Here is a 27,889-nt window from a genome sequence, read left to right on the forward strand (position 1 = left end):
ACACAGACCTCTGTGCTGTGGTCTGAGGCAGGGAGAGCAGTGAGGTTCATGTCCTGGATCAGCCCCCACAGCGTGGACATCAAGTGAAAAGGTGGGGCTCACACACAAGGGGGAGTTCTCCAACAGAGAGTGCATGCCCAGACCTGTGCTGTAATGACCCACACTCATTAGCAGTGGGGGCAAGGAAAATGGGTTGCTGGAGAGAATTCCAGCCCATTATTTAACAAGGCAGCAGGGGGAAGCTGGGGCCTTACTATGAAACAGATCTAGGTTACAATCCCAGCCTGCCCCCACTCGCTGTGTGCTATTGAGCATTTCCTGCCACCTCTCTGATCCTGGCTCCAGCCTCATGGGTGCCTCTGAGGATCAGAAAGCTGCAGGCCAAGTGCTGGCAGAGAGCCCAGCACAATGCAGGTCCCATAAAGCCCTGCTGTAGTGTGGGAAGTGTAGTCCAGAAGCTTCAATCCTGCAAAGTGCTGAGTGGGGGCTGTTTTAAGGTCACAAAAAATAATTCCGGCTGTTCCTTATGTTTGCAAAAAAGCATAGAGCTTAAGATAGTGAAGCTTGTGCTGTCCCTAAGTGACCATGCATAAGGTGAGGATGATCTGGAGGCAGTCATGTTCCAACTCCTGCTTCCCACCCTGACCCCTGGGGAAGGAAAGATTTCTGGCTTGCACCTGTTTGAGAACAGGGACCAGGGTAGAGGAGAGGAACCAGCCTCATCAGACTTGCAACCATTGATATAACCACCAGGTCTTCTCACTTAATCTAGGAAGACAATAGAGTAAATTACATTGACTGATTTTCAATGTTGAACCAGCCTTGCATTCCTGGGATGGATCCCGCTTGATCAGGATGTATTACTCTTTTTATATACTGCTAGATTCACTTTGCTATTTTGTATATATGCACATGAGGGATATTGGGCTGTAGTTTTCTTGTGATGTATTTGGTTGTGATATAAGGGTAATGCTGACTTTGTAAAATGAGTCAGAAGTGTTCCTTCCATGTTATATTTGATTTTGATTTCTTGCAGGGTGCATTATTATGGAGCACCTGGGCTATGCTGGGCTCTGTGCTAAACACTTTACACCAAGTCTCTTCTTTGATCCTTCAGTGCCTGTAAGAGGCAGGTACCATTCCTGGGGCAGCCTTTTCTGATGACCTCTAGAGTCCATATTCTAGAGGTCTTGAGAATTGATCAGGCTGCTGCTATTTTTTCCTGGGATCAACAAGATTGCTAAAGTAGGCAACAGTTGGCCTTGGGCCCATCGTAAAGAAGGTGAAATGAGCAGCATCCTTGGGATGAAGAAGTGGCTACCTGGGGAGATGGGGATGGGTAAGGGAGCTTCTCAGGCTGAAGCCTGTGGAGGATGCCACTCATCTTTGTTCTAGGCAGGCATGCACACTGCCCAGGAGGCCCTGAAAGCATCACAGTCATAGTGTCACTATTCAGAGCTGGAGGATCTTAAAGGGCATCTAATTAAACTTCTAAACCTCTTTGATGTTTCTGACAAAGGGTTACTCTTCTGAATTCTTACTGTGATGGGGATCTCATTACTCTTCCGAACTTTTGCCTTTGGGTCCACCAGCCTTCAGTTATCCAGCCCCCTACAAGGCACCAGGGAAGTGTGCTCAGATGCACATTTGCCTCTGCTGGCAGGATGCAAACATGTGCTGGGCAGTCATGCCTGCTCAGGCCCTGGAGTCCCTCCATGCTCGCTTAGTCTCTCTACCAGCCTCCCATCCTCCACTCTCCCCAAGGAGTGCCCCTCCACATGGCAGAGGGGCTGAGCTTCCTGCAACAGACCTGACCATGACATTCTCTGCCTGAAATGTCTGATGGCTCCTTCCTGCCTCCAGAATCAAGTCCCACTCTCATCTTTGGGCCTTCGCACATGCTGTTCTCTCTACCTGGAAAGTTCTTTCCTCCTCCTCCTCCTGTAAACTCTCTCGTGTCCTTAAAGACTAAGCTCAGACACCACCTCCTCCAGGAAGCCTCTTTGGTGGTTCTCACCACATTTCATGGTAAACATCTGCTGGATCATTCAACCCGATGGTGGGGTTTGCATGGCTCACTCTGTATATGTGAACCCAGCACGCAGCCAGACACTCTGTGTTGCTTGTTTGTTGAATGAGTGAGTGGATGAGTGTCCTTGCCTTTGGTGGGGCTGCTGGCTACCAACCCATTCCTTCCATCCCTAATCATTGCTGGGACCCAACCCTATGGACTGCCTTGTATTGATAACAGAAAGGGAAAAACAGATTTAGGTAAATCTTTCCAGTTGCCCTGCTGAAGGATTCCTGGGTCTATCTTGAGGTCTATCATGTTTCTTTTTAAGGTCATTGTTGAAAATATCAGCTTCATGAGAAGGCAAAATCCCCCTTTCCTCTTTCTCATTTGTTCTCCATTAAAGGTATCTGACCTGATCCATTCAGTTCTTTGAAGATAAAATATAAAACCATGTTGTGATTTTTTTTTTCCGAACAACTTTTGAACAAATGCTGTGAGCTGGCATGAATATTCTCTACCAAAGATTCCAGGTCAAAAGAATTCTATTTCAGATGAATCAATGAAGTATAATAAAACTACGAAAAGGTAACAAACACAAAAGGACACCTCTTAGTGATGATGATAAATGGTCACCAAAAGTTTGCAATGGTGACCTAAAATGCAAAAAAAGTACAAACAACATAGAACTACACTACTGCCTCCTGAAGTAAACCTCAAATAAGGAGTCATGGTGGAGATAAACACAGGCAGCCACCTCTGTTTATCTCAAGCCTCCCATTTTGGTGCCATCTGGGACCAGTAGCATCAGCAGCACCTGCAAGCTTGTTGGAAATGCAGTCCCCTGGGCTCCACCCAGACCTACAGATGGGCTTGTGTTTGAGAATATGTGAAGTCAGCTGAGCTATCCAGGGTTTGCTCAGCAAGGAACACGTTCTTCACATTTTTCATTCAAATTTCAAGTCATTGAATCTAAACAACCCACTTTCTGGGTTAAATGTTACCTGATTTCACACACACATAATTCTTTTTTTTGTTGTTTTAGTCAATGCATAAAAGCATTTATTGAATGTCTAAGAACTGTGATCAACATGTCTATTAAAAAGCAGCCTTGTGGGGCCCTGTGATTCAGTCTCGAAAAGGTCTCATGAGGCCAAAAGCTATTTTCCTCCTCCTGCCTGCTTCTCTCTCTTTCCTTCTCTCTATGTCCCCCATATTCTGATGCCTTGCCCACATCTATGGTGTCAACCTGTCCCACCCCAATGACTTTCAGTTTCTTCAGCCCAATCTCTCACCTGAGCCTCAGACTCATGTCTGACTCACAATCTCATACATCCCCACGCTGCGGTGTTCCACAGTCCCCTCAAACTCAGCACATCACACTGTTAGGGAAAGGGGGAAGAGGAGGACACAGGGAAGGTGGCCCTGGGTCCCAAATACTCATGCAGAGGGCTTGGAGAAAAGGCTGGTTGAGATTAGTGAAAGGACTGAATGCTGAATATTTGAAAAGAAATGTAGTTGAATGAACATCTAGGGGAACATAATGATTTACTTGAATTCTTAGATGACATTCCATTGTAAATAGCATGCTGTTTTGTTGCTTTTATCTAGTTTATACAATTTTATCACCCACCAGAAAGCTCATTTAAACCACTTCCTTTTAAAAAGAAGTCGACAGCAGAAGAGCAGCCGTCAGCGCAGCCTTCTGAAGAACCACAAGCCCCATATTAATGCCAGGGTCACCATCTGGGAGAAGTGACTTCTTTGTAAGACATGTGGGTAGCGTGGTCCACAGCAGAACTCTAAGGCATCTGAGAATTCTAAGTTTCAACCTGGCCTCCAGGTCATTATGATGGTATCAAGGTCGAAGAATAAGGTATTTCAGTTTATGTTTTGTAGCTTGATTTATAACTCTTAAACATTTAAACCAGGGTTCCTTAACTGTGGCACTATCGACATTGTAGTTGGTGGGGAACTGTCCTGCATATTGTAGGATATTTAGCAGCACCTCTGGCCTCTACCCATTAGATGCCAACAGCAATCTCTCTCAAGTGGTGACAATCAACAATGTTTCCAAACATTCCTAAGTGTTCCCCAGGGAGCAAAACTGCCCCAGTTGAGGCCCACTGGTTTAGACCTATACTTTGTGAGCCTACATTTGTGCTCCTGCCCCAGACCCCACAATTATTGGGGTTGGTGGTTTCTAGCCACGTGATCTTGGGCACTTCTGTCCTCTCTGGGCCCCATCTGCACTCGGTGGGAACCACATGAGACAGTGTGTTAAAGCTTAGCTGCGGCCAATGCCCACTAGTCTCCTTCCTGCCTTGGCCAACTTTTAGGGGTGCTCACCTGTTCAGGAAGATGCTGCTGACGTCGTCGTGTGTGATGGGAGGCTTCTTGGAGCTGGCAGCCATCCGCAGCGGGCGCAGGAAATTGTTGACAAGGATGTGCAGCTGCTGCACGTACTCAGCCTCAGCCTCCAGCATGCTGAACACCACCTGGTTCCTCTTGCGCATGCTGTCAGCATGGGGTGACCGGATGTAGTCCTGGATGATGGTCTTCCACTTCCGCCGGCACAGCCAGCCCCGCAGGAAGCTCTGCACCTGAGCAGCAAGACCGGTGGGGAGAGGCTCCTGTCAGGGAGTCTGGACCACTCCTGTCCTTCCAGGCTGTGAGCTCCCCAAGGGTAGGGACCAAGGCTTTGTTATTCCTATGCCAGGCATGTAGCAAAAAGAGCTCAGATGTAGACCAGGCATAGCTCTGTTGCCCACATGATACAGGGCAATTTGTTTGGTTGCCCTGAATCAGTTTTCCCATCTGTAAAATGGGGCTAAAGAGATGATGGCTAGACTGAAAGTGTGGTCCACAAATTGGATCAGCATCTCTGAAGAGTTTATGGGAAATGCAGATTCTCAAGCCCCACCCCAGACCTCTTCAGTTTAACAAGACCCCTGGGTTGCTTTGGAAGCATTTGCTGGAGGAGGAAAAATGTGGCTCCATGTCTCCATAATGGGAGGTCACCCGAGGATAAAGGGTTGCAGGGCCTTGCTGGGCACAGCTCATGCCTTGTCTTGTCTAATGACTTGCCTGAAAGCTCAGAAGTTTCAATTAAAGCTCTTCTGGATAGAAGGGTGATTATCAAATTGAACAGAACATGGAAAATTAGTTAATCTCATACTTAGCCCTCATCAGTGGCTTCTGAGTCCTGGTGCCTGCCTGGAGCCTCTCCTCCTGACTCAGTAGGGAAATGAACAGAGACACATTTAACTCAGTTGCCTTGGAGCTGGGCTGCTTGGAGTGGCCTCATGTTGGCAAGAACTTGGGAAAGGGCCTTGATTGACATACACACAGAGAGTTGTTTTAAGCTGTACAGGCTTCCAATCAAGGGGCGTCTGAGCTGTGTGCAAGCTCACGGTCCACACTGGGAGGAAGGGTACTGGGATGAGCCACTGGAGGTCAGGCAGAGGTGCTCATACAGTATTCTCCACTGAAAGGACCATTGTCTCCAAACAGCAGGTACAGTTGTCCAGGGGCAGACCTGCTGGCTAGAGATGGGTGCCGTAGACAGAAGAGGCCTGCCCAAGCCCCAAGAGCTATCTCTGAAGATAGGAAGGGCTTTCTCAAAGAGGGAAGGGCTAACTCTGAGGCTCCAGGAGGGTGAAAATAGAGTGATGGGTGGTGGATTTCAGCTAGCCTTTAACAAAATGTTCCAACCAGAATGCTCCAAATACAGGGGTAAGCTGGGAAGCTCACTGGGGCTGTAGTAGAGAACACGGGTCAGGGCGTCTCTGCCCAGGTAGGACTTGACTCAGACCTTGGTGGCAAGTCCCAATGCCTGTGGGGCTCTGGCAGTTCCTAGAGGTGCGTGAAGCTGGCTGGGGGTGGGGGATGTCATAAGGTGGCACCTCTTGCCTGGGCTGGCTGCTGTCATGTGCAGGAGGTGGCCTGGGGCTGCTGGACCTTCTGCTTTTTAAGGAGATGTTGTGTCCCAGCAGCATAGCCTCTGGAGCTTGGCCACCAGGGTTTGAATGTTACTCTGTAAATACTTAGCTGTGTGACCTTGGGCAAGTTCCTTTGCCTCTCTGTGTCTCAGCTTCCCCATATGTAAAATGAAAATAATAAATAAACCTCAGAGGACTTTAGTGAGGATAGAATTAATCTGCATAAAGCTCTTAAAATAATGTCTGGCACATAGAAAGTAGTTAATTAATGTTAGCTATTTCTATTCTTGAGAAACCAGAAATCCAGATTTTTGTGTGATGTGTTTAGCTTTTAAAGCACTGGCAAAAAATTTTTAAAAATGTAAACCAAAAAAATCCCTCCATGTGGGATGAAAATCTCAAAATCTCAAACACACTGGTACGCTGAACTTGGCCCATGGGATGCCAGTTTGCAGTTTCTAGGGATGACGTTGGGGTCCTTTTACGCACTCAACAAATAGGATTTTGTGGTTTCACCTGTTTTTCTTAGGGTGAGTCAGGCTCCCATGCCTTGAGTCTGGCAAGCTACAAACACAGCCCACGCTCCTTCCCTCTGCCACACCACCACAGGGTGGCCCATGGTATGTCACTACCTGGCCACTGGGAAGATCCCTGGTAGCTTCTGAGATGTTTGTCCCTCCTGAACTCTAATAGGGTAAAAGCAGTGAGGTCTGAAAAAGGCTGGACTACCATGCTGGGTCTGCTGGGGACTCAGGAGGTACTTGTGAGAGGTGGCGTGTACATGGCAGTGGGGGTGGCATGCCAGGGAGTGGCAGTGGAGAGGTGGCCCTGGGGGTCTTGGCAAGGTGAATGGCAATGCGAGGAAAGCGGTCAGCTGAGAGTCCCAGCCTGGGTTTCTGTCCTGGCTTTCCCTACTCCTTCCTCTTGTGGAACCTCAGTTTTCTTATCTATAAAATGGGGCTGAAGCAATCTGCCCCACAGGGATAACCAGAAGAAATGACTTGACAGGGTACCCTTCAGGGATAAGGGTGTGTGGGGTCTGTCTTTGGAGCTGAGGTTGGGGGACGGGGGGCACGCCCTGAGGACAGTGGGGCTGTGGTGTGGATACTGCCGACCCTGGGCTGGCTCTCTGAAGACAGAGCTCCAAAGAAGGTCACCCAGAGGGATAGTACTGACCTTCTTAATTTTCTTGATGTCGCTGTCTTCATCGTTGGGGGCGACAGTCTGGGTGGACTGGATGCGCTCATTGTCCTTGAGCAGGGATGCGATCTGCAACAGAAACACAGGTCAGCCTGTGAGGGGCACTGGCTCACAGAGGCCCCAGGTCTTTGGCCGGTGGGTGGCAGGCACAGGGTGGCAGCCGAGTGCCCTGCCTCTTCTTCCCCAAGAGCCATGATGCCACAGCTTGTGATTCTGACTCTGTGTATCCAGGTCATGGAACCAGACAGGCTCCAGGCATCTGTGAGAAGCAAGCGCTGCACGGGGGATGGGTAGACACCTGGGTTTCAGGCCAGCTGGGCTGCCCAACCAGAGTGACCTTGGATGAAGCCCTTCTGCTCTCGGGCTGTAGCTGCCTCATTTGTAATCTCAGAATTTGGCCTAAATCTGTGGTTCTCCTCCCTACTCCCCAAACAACCAGTCCCTTTTTTTAAAAAATAATTTTTGCTCTGATAAAACACATGTAGCATATTAAAATTTACCATTTTAACAATTTTTAAGGGTATGGTTCAGTGGTATTAAGGACATTCACATTGTTGTGCAACCATCACCACCATCTACCTCCAGAACTCTTCATTTTGTAAAACTGAAACTCTGTACTCATCAAACAATAACTCTCCATTCCCCTTCCTCCCAGTCCCTGGCAACCACATTCCACCTTCTGTGCCTCTGAATTGGACTCCTCTAGGTACCTCATCTAAGTAGAATCATGCACTATTTGTCTTTCTCTGACCAGCTTATTTCACGGTGCATAATGTCCTCAAGTTACTTCCTGGTTGCGGCATGGGATAGTTTCTTTCCCTTTCAAGGCGGAGCAATATTCCCTTGTGTGCGTAGACCACATTTTATTTATCCATTCCCCCTTTGATGGGCATCTAGGTAATGCCTTTATTTTTCAAACAAAATTGTATCTGGATATAAATCAGATAGAGCAGGTGGCTCCGGGTGAAGTCCTGCTGGCTTGGCACTTTCCTTCCTGGGCAGCCCCAAAGCACCTCTTAGAATCAGAGGCCTACTTCAATCATAACCTGGAAACTGCTGGCCTAGAAAAGTGGAGCAGCTCTTCAAATATCTAGCTGCTCTAAACATCTCCATTTGCATAATTTGGGGATCACAGATGTCGACATAGCTGCAAGAACAAAACCAAGGCATGGTGCCTAGGAGAAGGTGCACCTTAAGCTGCACTGTGGCCAGGGACCTCTGGGACTCATCCCATAGACAGGCCAGTGGTGTATCCTCCTGCGCAGGGCTCGTCCAACCACTCCAATTCTGTGAGTCCTTGTTTTGTGGCCTGTAGCAGGGTTCCCACGGCACCATGGACTTTCCTGTGAAAATGCTGGAACTGCCTGTCTACTCTTCTATCTTTGCCGTGAGCTCTAAGGGAGAAGGGATTGCAGCTGTTTCATTTATTGTGCTCCTGGTGTGTAGCGCGAGGTTGGGCACTCAACACATTCTTGTTGTCTACACAAATAAGTGAATTAAAAAAAAATCAGAGCAACAGCAGCAACAAAAACATTAACCAAGGGAAAACACTGCAGTAACGAAGCCCCGCATGTCTAAAGATAGTAGCTCGGGGGATTCTACGAACAAAGCCGCAAGGCCGGGTGCTGTTCTCTCTTGGGAACACATGGCTTTTGTCCCCTCAAGGCCACTTGCTGAACCACAGGATGAATGGGCGCTCATAATTGAGCAAATCAAGCACTTTGAAAGCAAAATGGAACAGTTACCCGCTCTCCACTCCCTGGTTGCTAAAATTACCCCAGCCTGTGATTGAAGAGTGGCTGAAAATATCTAACTGAGAAATAGTCAGTGTGGAGATGGGCTTTTCTCCCCACCCCCTCCCCCTTTTTGATCCTTTGAGAACATTTGCACATTGAAATGATGACTGATTCTTTGATCTGGACTCTAAAGGGCTAAGGAACACGCAAGCGTACACACACACACACACACACACACACACACACACACACACACACACACACACACACACCCCGCCTTTGGAGCCTGCTCAGTCAACACTTTTACCTTCGGCTTCTTCTCACCTCTGTGCCAGGATGCTTTCTTTGCCAGTTTTGGGATTTGCACATAGCACCCCTTTTCACTTTAGGATGGTGATATGTGTGTGTATGTGTGCTGGGGTGGGGGAAGTGGTCTGTGTTTAAAACTGATGGTGCTCTTCTCAGAGAGAGGCATTCCGGGACATCCACTCAACAGGGACTAAGGCAGAAAATAGATGCAATTAGGTCAGGCACCATCCTACATGCGCAGGCAACAAAAACTTTGGAGGCTTTATTTAAGGATCAGGCTAAGTGGGCAAAGCTCTGGAGGGTTGCAAGCCTGGGGACTCTGCAAAAGTCTTGAACTATGTCTAGTCTTGGCCCATTGCAACTAGGAGCCAATATCAGGATGGTGGTGGGAGCCCCAGGCCTAACGGGCTCATGGAGGCAGCCTTTCCCTGACTGGCAGGTGCCTCCTGGAAGTAGATTTTGCTTTGCACCCTGCTTTGTTTGGTTACATCCTGCCCCTACTTAGTTGACCCTCGTGAATTACAGCCATGGGGAACTGGACCTCTGGCTCACACCCTGACTCTGGCTGGCTGATTCCACACCTGGCTCTATGCCTGGTGTCTTGGCTGGCTCCTGCCCACCCACCACCCTCAGACTGGCTTTCTTTGCCCCCTAGAGGCAAACTCTCACTTGCTACACCTGCTTTGGGCATGGTGCAATGGCTCCTGCTCCACCCTACTCCCCTCTCTGGAGACACTTTCTTTAACCTGGAATGTGTTTAGACAGTGCAGTAATGGGTGATGGAATTAATCCAGATCTTTTTCTCTTTGTTAGCAGTCAATGGTTTACTAAAGATTGCTGCATTGCTTGCTTTTCAAGCAGGTGCCACACAACTCAGCTCTCTCTCCTGCCTCCCTGCTTCCCTCTGCCCCCATCCAAGCCCAACAGGTGCCCCCATCTCTGTTTCCCTTTGTGCCAACCTTATCAGCATGCTCTGATGGTGTCTGTGTTGGGTACCATGCCAAGTGCCCCTTCCCTGGAGGAGCTCCCAGCCCAAGAAGGAGGTCAGGCATTCATAGAGGTGGCTTGCAATCCAACACGGCCAGGCCAGAACAGAGCTGTGTACCCACTGCCATGGGACAGCCTTGGCCAGGAAGTGGCAAGGCTCGCCAGGAAAGGTTTTGAAGGGCAAACAGGAGTCCAACAGTTGGTATATGTGGGGGAAGGAATTCAAATAGAAGGAATGATATGAACAAAGGCATGGGTGTGACAGAGTGTTGTGTGCCAGGGCAGCGGGTCTTGGGAATGGGGGATGGCAGGAGAGATGGGGAGCAGGGCCACAGCAGGGAGGGTGGCCATGGAGAGGGGGTGCTGGTGGGGAAGGACCAAGGCCACCCTCCCCTCCTTTCCCCAGAGCAGTCTTCTATCTATTTTGTATATTGGGGTTCCACATCAAAGTGTGTTTGCAAAACTGATTCTAGGCCAGTTGCAATGGCTCACACTTGTAATCCCAGCACTTTGGGAGGCTGAGGCAGGTGATCACCTGAGGTCAGGAGTTCGAGACCAGCCTGACCAACATGGTGAAACCCCATCTCTACTAATAATACAAAAATTAACTGGGTGTGGTGGCGCACACCTGTAATACCAGCTACTTGGGAGGCTGAGGCAGGAGAATTGCTTGAACCCAGGAGGCGGAGGTTGCAATGAGCCGAGATCGTGCCATTGCACTCCAGCCTGGGCAACAAGATCGAAAAAAAAAAAAAAAAACAACCCAAAACTGATTCCAAGGCTAAGTCTTCATTTTGAACCTTAGGGTAAAGATCTCTGCAGTTCCCTCCACTGTCAGCCTTCTAGGATATGTGTGTTCCCATTCCAATAAAATATTACAGCCACCTGCAAACTCCTATGCTGCCCTTTAGGGCCTGTCTTAGCTCTCCAAATTTACTTCCAATTGCAAATGGGAGAGAAATAGCTATTAAGAAAATGAAATCATGCCAAACTGAGCATTCTAGAGGAGGGGAGGAGTCTTCTCATAGGTAGATGTTCCCTTGTTTTAGATGGTTCCTTGATGGGGCTTTCTGGTAATGAAAGAGAAGTCCTGATAGGATTGTTTAGAAGGGACAGAAGAGACTAAGTCAGCAGTGGATTGATTGTTTTACTTAGTAAAGTTACAGGTGTGTCAGCATGATCTCCTGTTAACAGAGATGGCTGGGGTGGGTGCCACAGGATGGAGGGTACAGAGGGAGAAGAGACAGGCTGGCTTCATGGATGTGTGGCCTGTGCACTTGCACAGAGCCCCAGGCTTACAAGGGCCCAATGGTTGGTTTAAGTTTCTGCAGTTGCTGTCTTGAAGTTTTTAAGGGCCCCACATTTTCTTTTGTGCTGAGCCCTGCAAATTACAGAGCTGGTCATGAAAAAAGTTGCAGACAATGATATAATGGTAAATTATAAATGGTAAAGCTCTCTGAAAGGAAAACTGACATGTAGCATTTGCCAGTTCCCATGATGTCAGCCCATTTCTAGCTCAGCCCATTTCAAGCTACCAAAGGTCAAATACTCAGCTAGCGAAATTCTTGAAAATCTAACAGTTGGCTCTTGCAAGCTGGTGTGATAGAGTGTTGTGTAGATGGCCAATGGCCAATGGTAGAAGCAGGCTCTGGCACATCACTGGATGCAGGGGGAAGATCTTGGTAGGGAAAGAGGTTATGGACAACAACAAAAGTGGCACGTGGGAGTGTGAGGCGAGAAGTCAGTGTTTAAAGGGGAGGTTGGTGAAGGATGGTTGTGGCAGGAAAGGCTGGGTGACATGAGGGCAGAGGTGTTTTCTATTCATTTTTGAGCTGTTTTCTGTTTTAATAGTGGAGTGCCCCTCCATTCTGTTACATACAACAGCCTGTGTCATGGGTTGTAGGGACTGAAGGAGGAGCCTCCTCTGAGTCGTTGTTGGGACTTTTGCAGATACTCTGGTTCTCTGTCTTCTTGGAAATGGTGGGACTGTATTTCCCAGATCCTCTGAAGTTGGGCACAGTCAAGTGACTTGCTTTGTCCAATGTGATGTGAGCAGTGTGCCATGTGCCTTTTCCCCAGCCCAGGCACATGACTAGTGAATTTCTTGATGGCAGAAGCCTCCTTGGCTTGTGTCTCAATCACTGGAGGATTTTGGAGAGCAGAGTCTTCAGCAGAACTCTCAATGGACACACAGAGTCAGTAATCAATCTCTGTTGTTTTAAGACATTCAGATTTGGAGGTTGTTACTGCAGCATAATCTAGCCTATTCTGACAGATACAGGTAGTGACCACTCAAGGGGAAAGAAGCAGTGAAGACTGAGTGGAGGCAGCCATGAGAAGTGCAGTGATAGATCAGGAGAGTGGAGTTTGAAAGCCAGAGGTGACCAGGGAAACCCCTGGGAATCCTCAGGAATATGTGGGATGGGGCTTGAGGAAGCTTATTTGGCCATCAGAAGAGAGGTGGACCATGAGAGTGTGGGTCCATCCAGGCAACACTGTTATTCCTGAATATGTACCGTGTTATCAAGGTCCTCTCCTCAGCAGGGAGGAGAAGGCTGTGGTGGGGCAGGCTCAGGCCAAGGATTTCAGCCAGGAGATCCAGTGGTGGAAGCGAGAGACTTTGGGTAAGTCGCTTCCTCCCCATGGACCTTGGTGTCTTCAGAGTCCTCTTGGCTCTGATAGTCTAAGACCCCGGGTCTTCCTCACTGGTGTCACTCATCACTCACCCAGCTTTTCGGTGTGTCCTGCTCACCTGATGGCCACTCCTCAGGAATGAGCTCTGTTTCCATTCTCCTAGAGCCCACTCAGAGCCAGCAAGTACCCTCTGACCTGCAGGACATGTTTGTGCATATGTGTATGTGTGTGTGTATATCAGGGGGACAGAGAGAGAGACAGAGAGAGACCAAGAGAGACACTATGGCCAGAAAGCTTTCCCAAGATGGTCCTTCTTTCAAAGTCTTCTTTAAAAATATTTTGCCCTAATACACTCAATTGGAAGCATTGCTCCGAAAATTCCCATCAAATGGGTCTCTGCTGCCACTTTGAGACACACACACCCACACACACTCAGTCATGACTGACCTGCTTTCTGCTCCCCAACACCACAGGGGGCTCTGCCCTTTGCACCTACACCCCTTCTCTGACCTACAATGCCCTGACACCTTTTAAGGCCATGTGCAACATGAACCCACAACTCCCAGGCTATAAAACAACCGACTTCCTGACTTGACACCGCAAGCCCTACTATGGCACTGAAGACACTCTACCACAATCAGACCCAAAGGCAGAAACTTTCATCTCTCTAATGCTTCCCACAGAGCCTGACAACCATTCATTTATCAAGCCCTTATTGAGTACCTACTATGTGCCAGGCCAAAAGAAGGAGTGATAAGCGACACAGCCCTGTCCTTTTAGAGTTCCTGCCAGGTCTGTTGGGGTGACAGGCACGCATGGAGCCTGCTCTCACATGGTGAGCTGAGAGTGGGAAAGCCATGGGAGCAGACAGCAGGGAGCACCCTCTGGGGCAGGGGTCCCCCAGGGTGAGGTGTTTGAGCTTGGTAGGATGTCACCAGGTAGGACGCGTGGGGATGAAAAGGGCATTCCAAACAGAAGCACCAGCATGTGCAAAGGCCAGGAGGCGGGTAGTGCACTGGTGCCCACAGTGACAGAAGAGGTGGTGCTTGGGGAAAAGGATGAGGTCAGCGGTAGGTGATCTTCAGTAAGTGAGTAAGTGAATGAATGAATGACACCTGGACACCCTTGATCATGAAGCTAATAATCTGGTACTGGGGCTGGACTCCTTCCCTGATCCCATACAGGAATTCAGTTTAGATTTAGGAATCTGTGTTGGGTGAAGATTGATCCCAGAATGAACTGGGTGGGCTGGAGTGGGGACATCCCTGAACTGAGCTCTGGTAGCCCTGTGGGAAGACGCTACCAGAGTAGAGTGGAAAGACTGGCAAGCAGACAGGAGACCTGGGTTCCAGTCCTAGCTCTGCCACTTCCCAGCTGTGTGAGCTTGGGCAAGTGACTTAGGCTCTCTGAGTCTGGTTCCTCCTGTGAAATGCAGGTGACTGATCCTATCAGGATGGTTGTGGGGAATGAAAGTATGTCATGAAGGTGCCTGTTATCAGGCTAGCAGAGACGTGTAGAATCTGGAATTTTTGTCGACCTTGAGGTTGCAAGTTGATGTTACTCTTAGTTCAGGGCTTGGCTGCTGCGGAACAAGGTGAAATTGTTGGCTTTAGATCTTTGAACATTCCAGGCAGAGCTAGATTTGCAGGTGTGATGGGGTCCTATGCTCAGAAGGCTCTGCCTTTGGGACTTCAAGCTCTTTTGTTGAAATTCTTAAGATAGTTTTCTCTCTGAATTGTGTTTAGTGAGTGGAATCTGATGGGACCATGAGCATGCCGCAGGGTCTTGGAGCCTTGGCTCATGCATGTTCCTACCTCCCACCACGTTTTCAGCTCCTTGGATGGGTTCTTGGCTGCTTATTCTGCAACTCTGGCATCCCAGGCCCCAAGACCTCTGCTACCATCTGCTCAGGGAGCAACTGGTTGAGTCAGCTGAGGAGACTCATAGTCCACCATCGCCACCGACCCTCAGCAGGTGCCTGGGGATAGGTGCAGGCTGGGGTCCAGTATGCGCCCCATGGTGTCGCAGGGCAAGGCGACAGCCATCTCTGCTGCAGGCTGGCAGTGCCAGGGTGCATTAGGTGGGTGACTCAGAAGGAGCTCCTTGCCCACCCCAGTCCAGCTACTGCACACTTCCTGGCAGTCAGGGCAGGTGAGGCTAGAGGTTGAGGTTGGGTGCTGCCTGTCTGCCATGAGTCAAGTCAGGAGGCTGTGGGACAGGAGAATGACTTCCCTGGCCTGGGCCTTGCATTTTCACCTCACATCAGACCCTGCAAATTAGATACCCAGCTGACTTCAGGAGTCTTTGTTTTCATTTTCCCCTCCTCAGTGCAAAGTCTGTGGTCCTTGTATGATATGGCCAGATGGTTCTGAAAATGCTGGTGAGGTGATAAGGGGAAGAGATGATCAGATCATTCTGTGCCAGGGTTGATAGCTGGTGAGGGGCATCTAAGGGACTAAGAGCTAGTGCTTCCTAAGGTTTAATGTAAATGGAATCACCTGGGCTGTTGTTAAACTGTAGATTCCAATTCAGAAGATCTGGGGTGGGGCCTGAGATTCTGCTCCAGGTGAAACCAATGCTGCTGCTTCATGGACGACACTTGGGGAAGCCAGGTGCCAAGAGGCTTAGTCTGGCAACAATGCTGCCTCCAGAATGCTGGCTGGTGGGCCGCTGCAGGAGCTTTCATCAAGACAGATGGAGGGAAGGGGCTGCCTTGGAGTTGAGCAGAAGCCCACACTCTAATGACCTACCCGTGACCCTGCGCCCTCCAGAGTCTTGGGCTAATAATGCAGAATGCTCAGTCAATACAGTGGCTGACACAGTAACTAGGAGCTTGCCCATAGATAATCTCACTCAATCCTCACGACCTGGTCAGGTGTTTATAGAAAGCCCTGTTTTACAGCTGCAGAAACTGAGGCATGGGCACGTTGAGGGACTTGTTCCAGGTTGCGGTCAATAAGTGGCAGAGGTGAGATTTAAACCCAGTCTGACCACAGGACCTTCTCATTCTGCCAGTACCACCACGTCCTAAGTTTGGAGCCTGGAAGAACTGCATCTGGGAGCTGGTTCCCCTGCCCGTCATGTGGCCCCCCAATCCTGCAGGAGCCCAGGGTTTGAGATGTTGTGCCTAGGGCCTGGGCCCCTGGCCAGCCTGTTCCACCCCCCAGCCCGCAGTCACCTCTGCCTTCAGCCGCTCGATCTCGATCTCCCCATCCTCGATCTGCTGCCGAAGCTGCTTGGCCACGGTCTTCTCCGTCTCCACGATCTGCAGCAGGTGCAGGTACTTCTGCATTAATGCCTCATGCTCTGTGGCCAGGGTCCTGTAGCTGTGGACAGATGGACACGGCAGGTAAGATGCTGACTCCTTGTCTTCTGGCGAATCAAGCAGGGCACTGACCAGGAGAGGGGCTCACCCACCCACCTGTACTTAGCAGAAGGCCCTGACTCCCAGCACCCTGCAGAGTGAGAAGGCTTGGCAGGGTAGAACTGGGGGCAGTTCAGGCAGGGAGACAGCTGGAGCAAGGCGGGGTGGTGGGCCCGAGTGCGAGCCGGATCCAGAAAGCACATCTGTGTTCTTGTTCCCACCCACTTTTAAAGATAAATAACAGGGCTAGAAGAGAGAATCCTTTAGTTTGTAATGCTATCCTATTAAAGTATAATAAGATTTTGTGCTTCTGTTATGAAAATGAATATCAGGTTTTTAAGTTTTTCCAACTTCTCAAGAGACTTGTTTTTCCTTGCAAAGGAAATTCAGTTGAGAGCATGAAGGAGTCTGTTTTTGTATCACCACACCTCCCCTCACCCCATGGGTGTGAAAATTCAGCTGCTTCATTAGTCTCTTCTTACTAATGGACCTGTCAGAGTGCTGTAAAATAGGCGTCCGCCTCATCTGCAGGCTGCTCTGCTAACCTCCCTCCCTCCTTCTGTCCCTCTTCCAACCCTCCCTCCATCCTTCCCTCCTTTCCTTTCCTTTCCTCTCCTTCCTCCTTTCTCTTCCCTTCCCTATCCTTCCCTTCCCTATCTTTCCCTTCCCTTCCCTATCCTTCCCTTCCCTTCCCTATCCTTCCCTTCCCTATCTTTCCCTTCCCTTCCCTTCCCTATCTTTCCCTTCCCTTCCCTTCCCTATCTTTCCCTTCCCTTCCCTATCCTTCCCTTCCCTTCCCTATCCTTCCCTTCCCTTCCCAATCCTTCCCTTCCCTCCCCTATCCTCCCCTATCCTCCCCTATCCTTCTATCCCCCCCTCGTGCAGGTGCAATCTTTACAGACTCACAGACTCTCAGAGTGAGAAGGGAACTTGGGGATCACAAAAGACCAATTATCTCATTTCACAAATGAAGAAACTGAGGTCCAAATCACAGTCCATGAGCATCAAAGCTGGAGCTAGAGTCGGGCTCCAGCCCCTGATAATGCATTTGTACCCCCTTTGGTTTCGTCTTCTGGTTTGGCATACAGTTCTCTCCCCTGAGACGTACACTGTAAAATGCACTTGATGTTGCATTTTATACCTTGCTGTATATAAACACACACCCCCCACAGAGGCATCCCATAATACCAGAATATTATACATACAGCGCAAGAGAACATTGTGTCTCTACATGATATTAATACACTCCAGTGCCTTTTTTCATACATAGGAAGTATCTATTATGTATATGTAAATAAAAACTAAATTGGGAATATATAAAAATACTTAATACTCAATATGTCTGTGGAAGACAGCCAGTGTCTCCACTGATACACACACAGACACACACACACACGGTGTCTGAGGTTCAGTGATGCTTACAGATATAGTGTCCCCCTCTGGTCTTATGGCCAACTCCCTAGATAATAGATAAGTGGTACAATGATAGCTCCTATTGTCCCAGGCACTACTTAACAAGCCTCAGCTCAGCCAGGATGGCTGATGTTGATGTTGACTATTCTAAGGAATGTGCCTCGATTTTCCTTTCTGCGACCATCACTGTGTCACTCCCCCACTCCCCAGGTTGAATGGGAGACATTCCTGGGAGGCCATTGGGCTGACCCAGACCCTGACAAAGGAAGAAGGCAAACAATCAGCATGTCCCATCATTCCACCATTGTCCCATTGACACGTGCCGCTGGCTTCCAAAAGGATGATGCATATGGAGAGGTTTTTGTTCACAGGTAGGCAGTATTGATCACCAGCTGCTCCCTTATTGAGGAGGAAGGCTTCTAGTTTGTGTTGAATCTGCATTACCTGGCAGTTGCAGAGCCCTAAGCTGGGAGCCAGGATCTAGGACTCCACAATCCCTGCTCAGGCACCCATGTCCTGTGTGACATTGGGTCGCACGTCTGTCAAATGGGCTGAAGGGACCCCTCCCTGGGTTATCATAAGCACATGATGAACTGTGAGAGCTGGACAAACTGTAGAGCAGACAGACACCCTCAGATGCAGAACATTCTGTCAGGCTCTGGAGGCCTAGACAGGCTTGGCAGCATTGATGTCAATTGGATTATTATTATTTTATTGGCTTCTTACAGCCAGTCCTTAATTTAGTGAATTGCTTGAAAAATTATCCTGTCCATGGTAGGCAGGAGAGATGTGCATGGCCTACCTGGCATGCACCGTTGCACAGTTGCCCTGCAGGGCTTCTTCTCCTGTCACTGGCTTGTGTCAACGTGGGTCAGTTGACCTTAAGGCAGGGAGATTGTCTAGGTGGCTGTGATCCAGTTGCATGAGTCTTTAAAAGCGGGGAGTTTTCTTTGCTGGTTGTAGAAGGGGCAGTGAGAAATCTGAGGCTGGAGAGTTACTAGCTTGAGGATGGAGGAGGCCATGTGGCAAGGAGTATGCAGCCTCTAGGAACTGCCCCCTCCTCCCCTTCTCAGCTGCCAGCAAGGAAACAGGGACTTCAGTCCCACGGCTACAAGGAACTGAATCCTGCCAACAACAAGAACGAGCCTGGAAGTGATGATTTCTCAGAGCCTTCAGAGAGGAGCTCAGCCCACTGACTCTTTGATTTTAGCCTGGGAGACCCTGGGCAGAGAGAGACCTCAGCCAAGCCTGGACTTCTGACCCAAAGAACAGGGAGGTAAAATAATGGGTGTTGTTTCATGTTGCTGAGTTGGTGGTAACTTCTCATGCAGCAATAGAAAATTAGAACACTATCTTTAAAATAAGTATATATATCTCATTCATTTTTAAAATTTGAGGTTTAACGTACATATTGTAGAAAGCACAGGTCTTAAGTGCAGTTTGATCAGTTTTGATAAATGCATGCATTCAAATCCAGATGAAATTTCCATCACCCCAGGAAGTTCCCTCATGCCTCTTCCCTGTCAATCCCTACACCAGAAGCAACTACTATTCTGATTTCTATCACCACAGGCTTATTTTGCCTATTTTAGAATTTCATGTAACTGGAACCAAATATCATGAACTATTTTGTGTCTGGCTCTTCACTCAGCAAATTGATTTTGAGATTCATCGACCAGGTTGCATGCATTTGTAGCTGGTTCCTTTTACTGCTGAGCAGCATACCAAGGTGACTTTAGACATTTGCCTGTTGATGGACACGTTGGCTATTCTTAGTTTTGGACTATCATGCATAAAGCTGCTAAGGGATATTTGCATATGAGACTTCTTATGGACATTTTTTCATTTCTCTTGGATAAGTACCAAGAAGTGGAACTGCTGGGTCACAGAGCAGATGTATGTTTAACTTTTTAAGCAACTGCCTTGCAATTTTCCAAAGTGGTTGTGCCGTTTTATCTTCCTGCCAGCACTAGATGAGAGTTACATTTGTTCCACTCATCTTCAACATTCAATATTGTCTGTCTTAAGCATTTAGCCACTCTACTCTGTAAGTATGGGTATTTCATTGCCTTTAGAAACTTTTTGTATTGATTGAGATTCTAAATCAATGTAGTCCTGGTTATCAGCACGTAAAAGTTAGAATTCTATAATACTTCTACATTTACAAAGCCCCTTCACATAAATAATTTCGTTTGCTCCTCAAAATAACTGTGCTCTTGCTTCTACTTTAGTGCTTAGGAGACTGAGGTCCAATTGCTCCCCCTGCACTTGGGTTCTTCCTCACTCAGTTTTACCCTCTACATCATGAGCAATTTCCAATTCAGATCATAGTTCTGATCATGCTACTCCCCTTGTATAAAACCCTCAATGGCTTCCCACCATTCGCAGGGGAAAGGTCAAACACCTCAGCGGTATTCAAGATCCAGTTATGGTCTGGTTGCAGCCCATGGTCCAACCTCATCTACTTTCTCTCTTTTTTTTTTTTTTGAGACTGAGCCTTGCTCTGTTGCCCAGGCTGGAGTGCAATGGCGCGATCTCGGCTCACTGCAACTTCCGCCTCCCTGGTTCAAGCAATTCTCCTGTCTCAGCCTCCTGAGTAGCTGGGACTACAGGCTTCCCTACTGCCCCCGCTATGCCCAGCTAATTTTTGTATTTTTAATAGAGATGGGGCTTCACCATGTTGGCCAGGCTGGTCTCAAACTCCTGACCTCAAGTGATTTGCCCACTTTGGCCTCCCAAAGTGTTGGGATTACAGGCGTGAACCACTGCACCTGGCCAACCTTGTCTACTTTATGACACCCAAACTTTGCCTCTTCATTATTCTTGGAATTCTCTTTCCTGTATCAACAAATTTATTTAAGGCTTTTTGTTGTTGTTGTTGGGGGGGGTAGGTGGGGAGAAATGAGCATTTCAATGCTACCAATCTAACCCATTAAGTCTGACTTCTAATCCCCTTACTCAGGCTAAATCTTACCCTATTTCTAGCTTCCCCAGATTCTCCCATTTCCCTGCAGATGGAAGTAATGTCTCTCTCTCATGTCGTTTTGTATTTAACCCAGCCTCTATACACCAGAGCTACCTGTGCATACGTCTACTGTCTACCTGATTAGACTGTGATATCCCTGGGGGAATACTTATGTTGCATCCATCTGTCTCCCAGCACTGTGCACTGGGCCTGACTATTGGTTCATATGTGACAACCTGGTTTCTGTAGCTAGAATGGATACCCCTTGAGGAAAGAACTAGAGATGGCCTTATCTCAGGGCCAATGTCATTGCTATAGTCATAATAAGGGCTTCTGGTTAACTAGTCTGACCCAAGGCTCAAGGATGGGCTCTAGGATCCATCTATCCAACCATACATCCATCATCCACACATACTTTCAACTTGTCCATGTATCATCCATGTATCCTCCATTAATTCACCATTCATCTTCCATATATAAACTCGACAACCAGCTTTGCATCCATCCTCCAACCACCCATCCATCCTTGCATTCCTGTAACCCATATTTACTGGGCACTCTGTCTATGCCTTTATCAGGCCTTGGTAATGCGAAGAATCACATCTGGTCCCTGCCCTCAGGAGCTTCCATTTTTTTAGGCAGTAGACACAGAAACACCATTATCCACTAAGGTAGAAAGATCCACTGCCCAGAAGGGTAAGTCTAGGTGCTGCTGCCCCTAACCATGCTCAGCTCTGCCAGGCGATTGTCAGCTCTGGGACCACATCCTGGCTCACAAACCCATCATTTCCCTAGGACCCAAAAGGGACTCAGTTCAGCTTGGAGCCCCTGTTGTCTCTGTGGTACCTATTGTCCTTTGGCTTTCCCCTCTCCTGGCCCAGGGAGTCTCCCTATAGGGGGCACTTACTGCTGGAGCAGAGGGGAGGAGCAGGCCTAGAATCCCTGAGTGTCAAAGTTCAGAGAGGTTTAGAATGTCAGCCTCTGGATGAGAAAATCGAGGTCCAGAGAGCAGAGAGGACTGGTCCATGGTCATGCAGCAAATGAGTGGCTGCATTTGGGTCAGAATGTTGGAGGCCTTAGGCTTCAGGAACCACAAAATCCTTTAACCAAACCAAATCATACTTGGTTCTGCTAATATAAAAAGGTAACTAGTGTGGGATCAGGGTAGAAGCTGCAATACTCATGGCCTCTCATTCCCTGTGGCACTGACAGGCTCATCCCAGAGGTGCAGGCTGTAAGGGTGGACCCTGCCAAGAGATGCTTCTCCTCCTCTTTCCCATACCCTCCTCTTCATGGGGCTTGGCTTTGTTCAAGGGCCCTTGGGTCTGGTCTTTTCTGCCTGGACTGTGGAGTAGGGGCTTCCTGCCCTGGGCAACAAGACCTACCTGGCATGTGCAATGGCTGCCACCCATTCGTCACAATCTTTTGCGTCCTCTGTCCTCAGCTCCAAGGCTTTCTGGTTCTCATGGCTGAAGTTCACTGTGAAGTAATGCTGTACCAAGAAGAAGACATCTCTAATTACCAGAGTGTCCACGGGACCAACAATGACTCCTGCAATCAATCTAGCTGTTTTGCAAAGTGCCTGCTGCCACATCAGCTAGGCACAGATTCCTTGTTTGTGATAATCAGAATGCCATTTTATTTAGCAGTTTCCAATTCTCGATTAAAAGGGCTTTTGTACCGTGTAACAGAGCCTATGCTTAGGATATCGTAAGAAGGAAACAAAACACACAAAGCCCTGTTCGACAACAAATTGCAAAAAAGCCAGTTTGAAATCATCAGGCGCGCTGGAGGGAAGGCAGGGAAAGCACATCATTAGAACATCCTTTTGGGAATTGGGTATCAATTCAATGCAGCATGTATTTAACTCACTCCACAAAAATGGATTAAGTGCCCTTCTAGGTCCTGGGGTTAGAGCGATGAGTAAACAGACATGGTCCCTATAAGAGCCCACTGGAAGCCACCTCTGTGTTGGGTGCAGGTGACTAACTTAGAACCATGCCAACCATGGGCCCTGCCCCTTAAGGACTCAGGGAAGTGGAAGAGCCAGACAATAGACACCCATCTGCAATACTGTTATATGAGTTCAATACATGTAAAGCTCCTAGAAGAATGCTTGGCACCTAGTAAGCACTGTAATTGCTGTAATTAATGTGGTGCGATCACTACTGTCATGGAGGTAAGAACAAAGGGCTGTGGGGGCACAAAGTCACCCACTGACTTATCCCAGGGAGATCAGGAGGGCTTCCCAGAGGACGGGACATTGGTTCTGGTTTTATTTCAGCTGAATGGAAGAGCATAGGGGGCAGCTTGGTGTCCAGAGCTCACAGCATATTTGGGAGGGGGAGGGGGCTGTACAGGGATGCCAGGGGGCAGGTGGGCAGGGACCCGGGGTGCCGCTGAGAGGAGGAGCCGTGGGAGGAGAGGGCAGCAGGGACAAAGCCCAGGTTTCTGGTTTGAGCAACTGGGCATGTTGGGAGAGTCATAGACTGGGCTGGGGCATTGGCAGGAGGAAGGGGCAGGGGGCTCTGAGGGGCCAGCTCTGCCTGCAGAGGGATTCGTCGGAGAGAGAGGGCAGACAAACGAAGTGCTGGGGGCCCAGGCTGGGCCTGGGCCTGGTGAAACTTGGAGGAGAGAGGCAGGGGGTGAGGTACAAAGAGGGGCCCTTAGGTCTGCTGTTCAGAGGATGCACCACAAGCCAGCCATGGTGTGACACTGAGCCAGAGAGGGTGCCCGTCCCTCCATCCCTCGGTGTCCGGGTGGCAGGGAGCAGCAGCACAAGGTGCAGTGTGTAAACTAATTTTAGCTTCTGCTGACATTTATGTATTTTTGTTAATTGTCAGTCTAGGTGGCAGCCGGGTGTATGGGAAGTGGGGGGCGGGGGGAATGAGTATGGCGGGAGAGAGAGAGAGAGAGAGAGAGGAGAGAGAGAGAGAGTTGTTACAGAGTCAATGTCTGTCTCTTGTTTCCTAGGAAACAGATAACTGGGGCTATAGAATGAAATGTCAGCTACAGCCTCAAATAACTGAATCTGAAAGGCTCCAGTGGGCACCCTGCCCCCCTTGAGGAGGAAGCAGGTGACACATAGTGGCAGGCGGCTACCTAGCACTTTCCCCATCTCTCGAGAGATGATGAACACACAAATGCTTGTCTCCCATGACCTCATTATTTCCACATTCACCAAGCGGAACAGGTATTCTCTGTGTTACAGCTGATGAACCTGAAGCTCAGAGAGGTTGAGCTGCTTGCCTAAGGCCAAACAGCAGGAAAGCAGAGAAGCTGAGATGACACACCTGCACTGGGCAACTGCTGCCTGCTCAGGCCCTGGGCTTGGCCCTGGGATGCAAAGACAAAAAGGCAAAGTCCCCACCTCAAGGAGCCTGTAGGTAGGTGAGACTCAGTCCTAAATCAGAAACAAGGCACTCAGCTACATACAGGCACAGTGGGGTTGCTGGGTCTCCTTAGAGCCCCAAGGGGAATGTTCCAGAGCTATAGGAGCCCATTGCTGGGACCAGAGCAGGAGTGTTCTCCTTCCCTACTGGGTCACCAGGGGACTCAGAGCTGCATGGGGTGATGGGCTTGGCTGAGGCCTTTCACTCCTCACAGAGGCTTCTTCCCAATCAGCCCTACTGAGTGGGGAAGCAGATGGCTCCCTGCTACCCGTGTGTACTGGAATCCCCTGCAGCCTCACCCCTGCTGGAAACCTAACTGTGAGGAAGGATGCCAGGAAGACCCTCCAGGCCTGAACCCAGTCATCAGAGACCTTGAGCTTCTGACAGGTTATGATGCCCAACTCTCCATCCTGCAGACCAGGCACGGGGTTCCTGGAGGCTTCAGGAAGCCGGCCGCAGGCTACCCAGAGGCTTCCCCCACTCCCTTCCTGTCACTCCAATAGTTGCTAGTTCATCTGCCCGTCTACTCCATCTGTGTGGCCTTGCTCTGACCCCATCATCGCTGCCCTAGGTTAGGTCCCACGACCTTTCTCCTGGGCTACTGCCACAGTCTCCTAACAAGCATCCTGCATCTGCTGTCCTCCTGGGATAGGAGACACTGCCTAGACCCTGAGTGACTGACAGGCTTAGAGTTCAAGTGAAGTGGCCAGTTTATGGAGGGGTAGCCTTCGGGACAAACGTGACCTAGAAGCTTCCCTGTGAGGCATAACAGCCAGGCTGCAGGGGCCAGGGTGAGCTCTGGGAGTATCCAGAGCCACTTCAGGCTCCCGGCCGAGGAACTGCAGTCCAGGCAGCTGTGAGGGCCTCCACCTTAAAGAGAAGGGGAAACTGGAGGATCTACCATGCCTCAGGCATGGTACTAGGTTCTTTGCACACATCAGCTGACTAGAGACACAACTGCCCTAGAAATTAAGTCTGTTACCCCCATTTAGAGGGCATGTGGAGGCAAGACACATTCATTTGTCCAAGGTCACCAGGCTAGAAACAGCATCACTGAAGCCAGAACCCAGGGCGGCCTTTGCCCAGTGGTGCTTTTGCTGCTGCAGGAGGCCTGAGCTGGAATATAAGTGCCTCGAATGACTTGAGAGCAGTTTGTTCCCTTCGTGCTTGTGAACCTGCCCCCTGACATCTGTTTTATGCAACCACATTGCCCGACTGACTTGTAGAAATTGTTTGCTAAGGGAAAGTCAGCTTCCACCCAGAGTTTCTGAATCAGCACAAATTCGCACTCTGGGTAGCAAGTAAATGAGACTTTGCTCTATGTAGGAATTGGTAGGGACAGAGATAGAGACAGAGACAGAGATAAGATAGAGATAGATGGGCGGGGGCAGGTGGGAGAGGGAGAAGCCTACAGAGATGCAGAGACAGAGTATAATCCACTGGGAAAGACCAAAGCCCACGTCTAGAGAGAGAGGATGAGCTCCAGGCTCCTGGAAGATGCTACAAAAAAGGGAGCTTAGAGAGGTGAAAGGGACTCAGTGAGAATGTCAGATTTCCAAACCTATGTGCAGGAAAACCTAAAACACAACCAGTGGTGTGGGGAAAAAAAGGGAAAGCGACTGATTTTGTGAGGCCCTGCTGCGTGCCTGTCACCCTGCAGGCACTGTCCCTGTGTTCCTGAGGGAGCCCAGCCACAGTGGAGGTAGGTGGCACGACCCCACTTCACAGAGGGGGCTGAGGCTTGGAGGTGGGTGTGAGGTGTCTCTGGGATTGCTGTCTATGGTGACAGTGGCTTGGCTCTTAGCCCAGGGCCCTTCTGTTCACCCTGTTTGTTCTCTTCACTGTAATGGACAAGAGTTAATAGGGGGCAAGTGGCTTTCTGGGTAGGGAAAGAGCACTGGAAAGGGGGTCTTATCTGGTGTCAGTTCTGCAGTTGAGACAGTGTGGCTTGGGGGCAACTAAGTCTCTTCCTCCTTGTCATCCTTAGCTTCCTCATCTATGAAATGGGGAGTTAAATGAGCTGGGCTCAAGGTCTTTTTGAGCCTATATATATATATATATATATATATATATACACACACACACACACACACACATATTTATATGTATAAGTATATATATACACACATAAATATACACATGCTTTTATATCCATCTATCGATATATATATACATATATATTTATATATGTGTATACACACACACACACACACACACGCTTTTATATCCATTTATCAATATATCTGGAGAATGTGAATGAGAGTGTGCATGTGTGGATGTGTGTGGATGTGTTTTGGGTCTTTCCCTGCACTTCTGGATAGGCCCTGGGTTGTTCCCAATCTCTCCCATAGCTCTCAGAGGCTGTGTATGTTTCTGGCCCATCCCTCTTCTCTGTCAGGGTCAGGTGTGTGGCCTAAGTGTGGTCTGAGGGTCTGGGCATGGCACTGTGTCGTGGGGTCAGCCTGGCAGGCTGAACCCCAGCAGAGGCCAGGCGAGGACCCCTCCCTGGGTCCCAGGGAACACACAGGCCAGAGATTCAGGTCTCAGGGAAAAGAGTTTACCTGGACCACAGGCCTGGCCGGGCTTAGGCTTGGGGATGGGGGTATCTGCACTCCATTCTTCCCCTCACCTATAGGACTTCTCCATGAGGCCCCTCCTTCCTTGGAGCCTCACAGCCTGGCTGACCCTTTGGTCTTGGACTGCTCAGGGCCAGGGCTTGTACCTGCTTCATTTGGAAACTCTAGAACACTGCACAGAGCCTAGTAGTGAGTGGATGCTGATGAATAGCTGAAGAATGAGTGAATGAACAGACACATGAATGCTTTACCTTGGGGTTCTGATGATGTCCTGATGAGGCACCCAAGACCTCATGATGGTCCTCACACCTCTTGCACTTGTTAATAATGATTTTGCAAGCAATGCTTCTGGGCACTTGTGACATCCCAGCCACACTGCTGTATCTCTCAGGGACACAGGCCCATGTGGGGATGGCAAGACCCCGTTTGCTGTCTTTGGTGAGTGAGGATCTGTAACCACTGTTTTTGTCCCAATGTAAGCTCACCCCAAATAAGCGGAGCCCCGGGAGTGAGGAATATAAGTGATAGAATTTTCTCTGTGCCAACCAATTTCCCATCTTTATCCTACTTTCCAGCCAAGCTGGAGGGACTGGGCAGACTTCTCCAGGGGAAGCAGGTCTTGCTGCAGCAGTTGGACAGAAAGAGATATTTTGGTGATGGTATCAGAATAGTAAAGACTATAAATGCTGGTGTTTCTTAAGTAAGGGAAGGCAAAGATTTGGGGGAAACGGGGGCAGAAGAAGGGACTTCCTATTGCTTCTTATTGGGTCCTTGAGGTGCCTGGGCTGAAAAGGCCTTGATCTTTGTCCACCTTCCTCACCCACTGCCAACATTTTATTAAGAAAACTTTAAACATTCACAGACATTATAATTATTTTACAGTAAAAACCCATATCCCACCACCTAGCTTTCACCATTACACTTTATGGCATTTGCGGAAAACCTTGGCCCTTATGAGGCTCTTATGCACCATTCACCCAAATGGAAGTTTCCCTGCCATGAGCTGACACAGACACCTGAAGACAGTGGAAGCTCCCAACCCAGGATGTCCCCATGAGGTCCATGGATGGTGGCAGCAGGGGCTGAGGAGTGATGTTCAGGGTGCCTTGCTTCTGCCTGGGAAATGCTCAGATGCTAACATTCTGCTCAGGTCGCATTTGGTTCCACAGGTGTGAGGTTGGGTCTGGGATATGCTCGTGTGTCCTGTTGATCTTCTGGGACTTTGGAGATGGAGAGCACATGGAAGTCTCAGGGTTGCAATAGCCCAGCTTTGTGGTCCAGTTTGGGTCAAGGAGCCCACTCTCCACCCAGCCCCTACCTGGGCAGCTCCCCTGACTGGGACAGAGCATATAACTGGGAAA

At 49.2% G+C, this 27,889-nt stretch overlaps 1 protein-coding gene across 5 annotated transcripts in view; it reads right to left on the bottom strand.

The window, feature by feature from the left end:
• RASGRF1 (Ras protein specific guanine nucleotide releasing factor 1) overlaps positions 1 to 27,889 on the bottom strand; it is a 130,000-nt gene that overhangs the window by 81,899 nt on the left and 20,212 nt on the right. For all 5 annotated transcript variants that reach the window (XM_054451592.2, XM_054451594.2, XM_054451591.2 and 2 more), the window contains exons 2-5: positions 21,946 to 22,052; positions 15,997 to 16,144; positions 7,129 to 7,221; positions 4,361 to 4,614 (exon numbers count right to left, since the gene is read on the bottom strand). In XM_054451592.2, coding sequence (XP_054307567.1) covers positions 4,361 to 4,614; positions 7,129 to 7,221; positions 15,997 to 16,144; positions 21,946 to 22,052 — 602 coding nt within the window. The remainder of the gene's footprint in view (positions 1 to 4,360; positions 4,615 to 7,128; positions 7,222 to 15,996; positions 16,145 to 21,945; positions 22,053 to 27,889) is intronic.

This window comes from Pongo pygmaeus, chromosome 16 (genome assembly GCF_028885625.2).
Source record: "Pongo pygmaeus isolate AG05252 chromosome 16, NHGRI_mPonPyg2-v2.0_pri, whole genome shotgun sequence".
NCBI classification, from domain to species: Eukaryota; Metazoa; Chordata; class Mammalia; order Primates; family Hominidae; genus Pongo; species Pongo pygmaeus.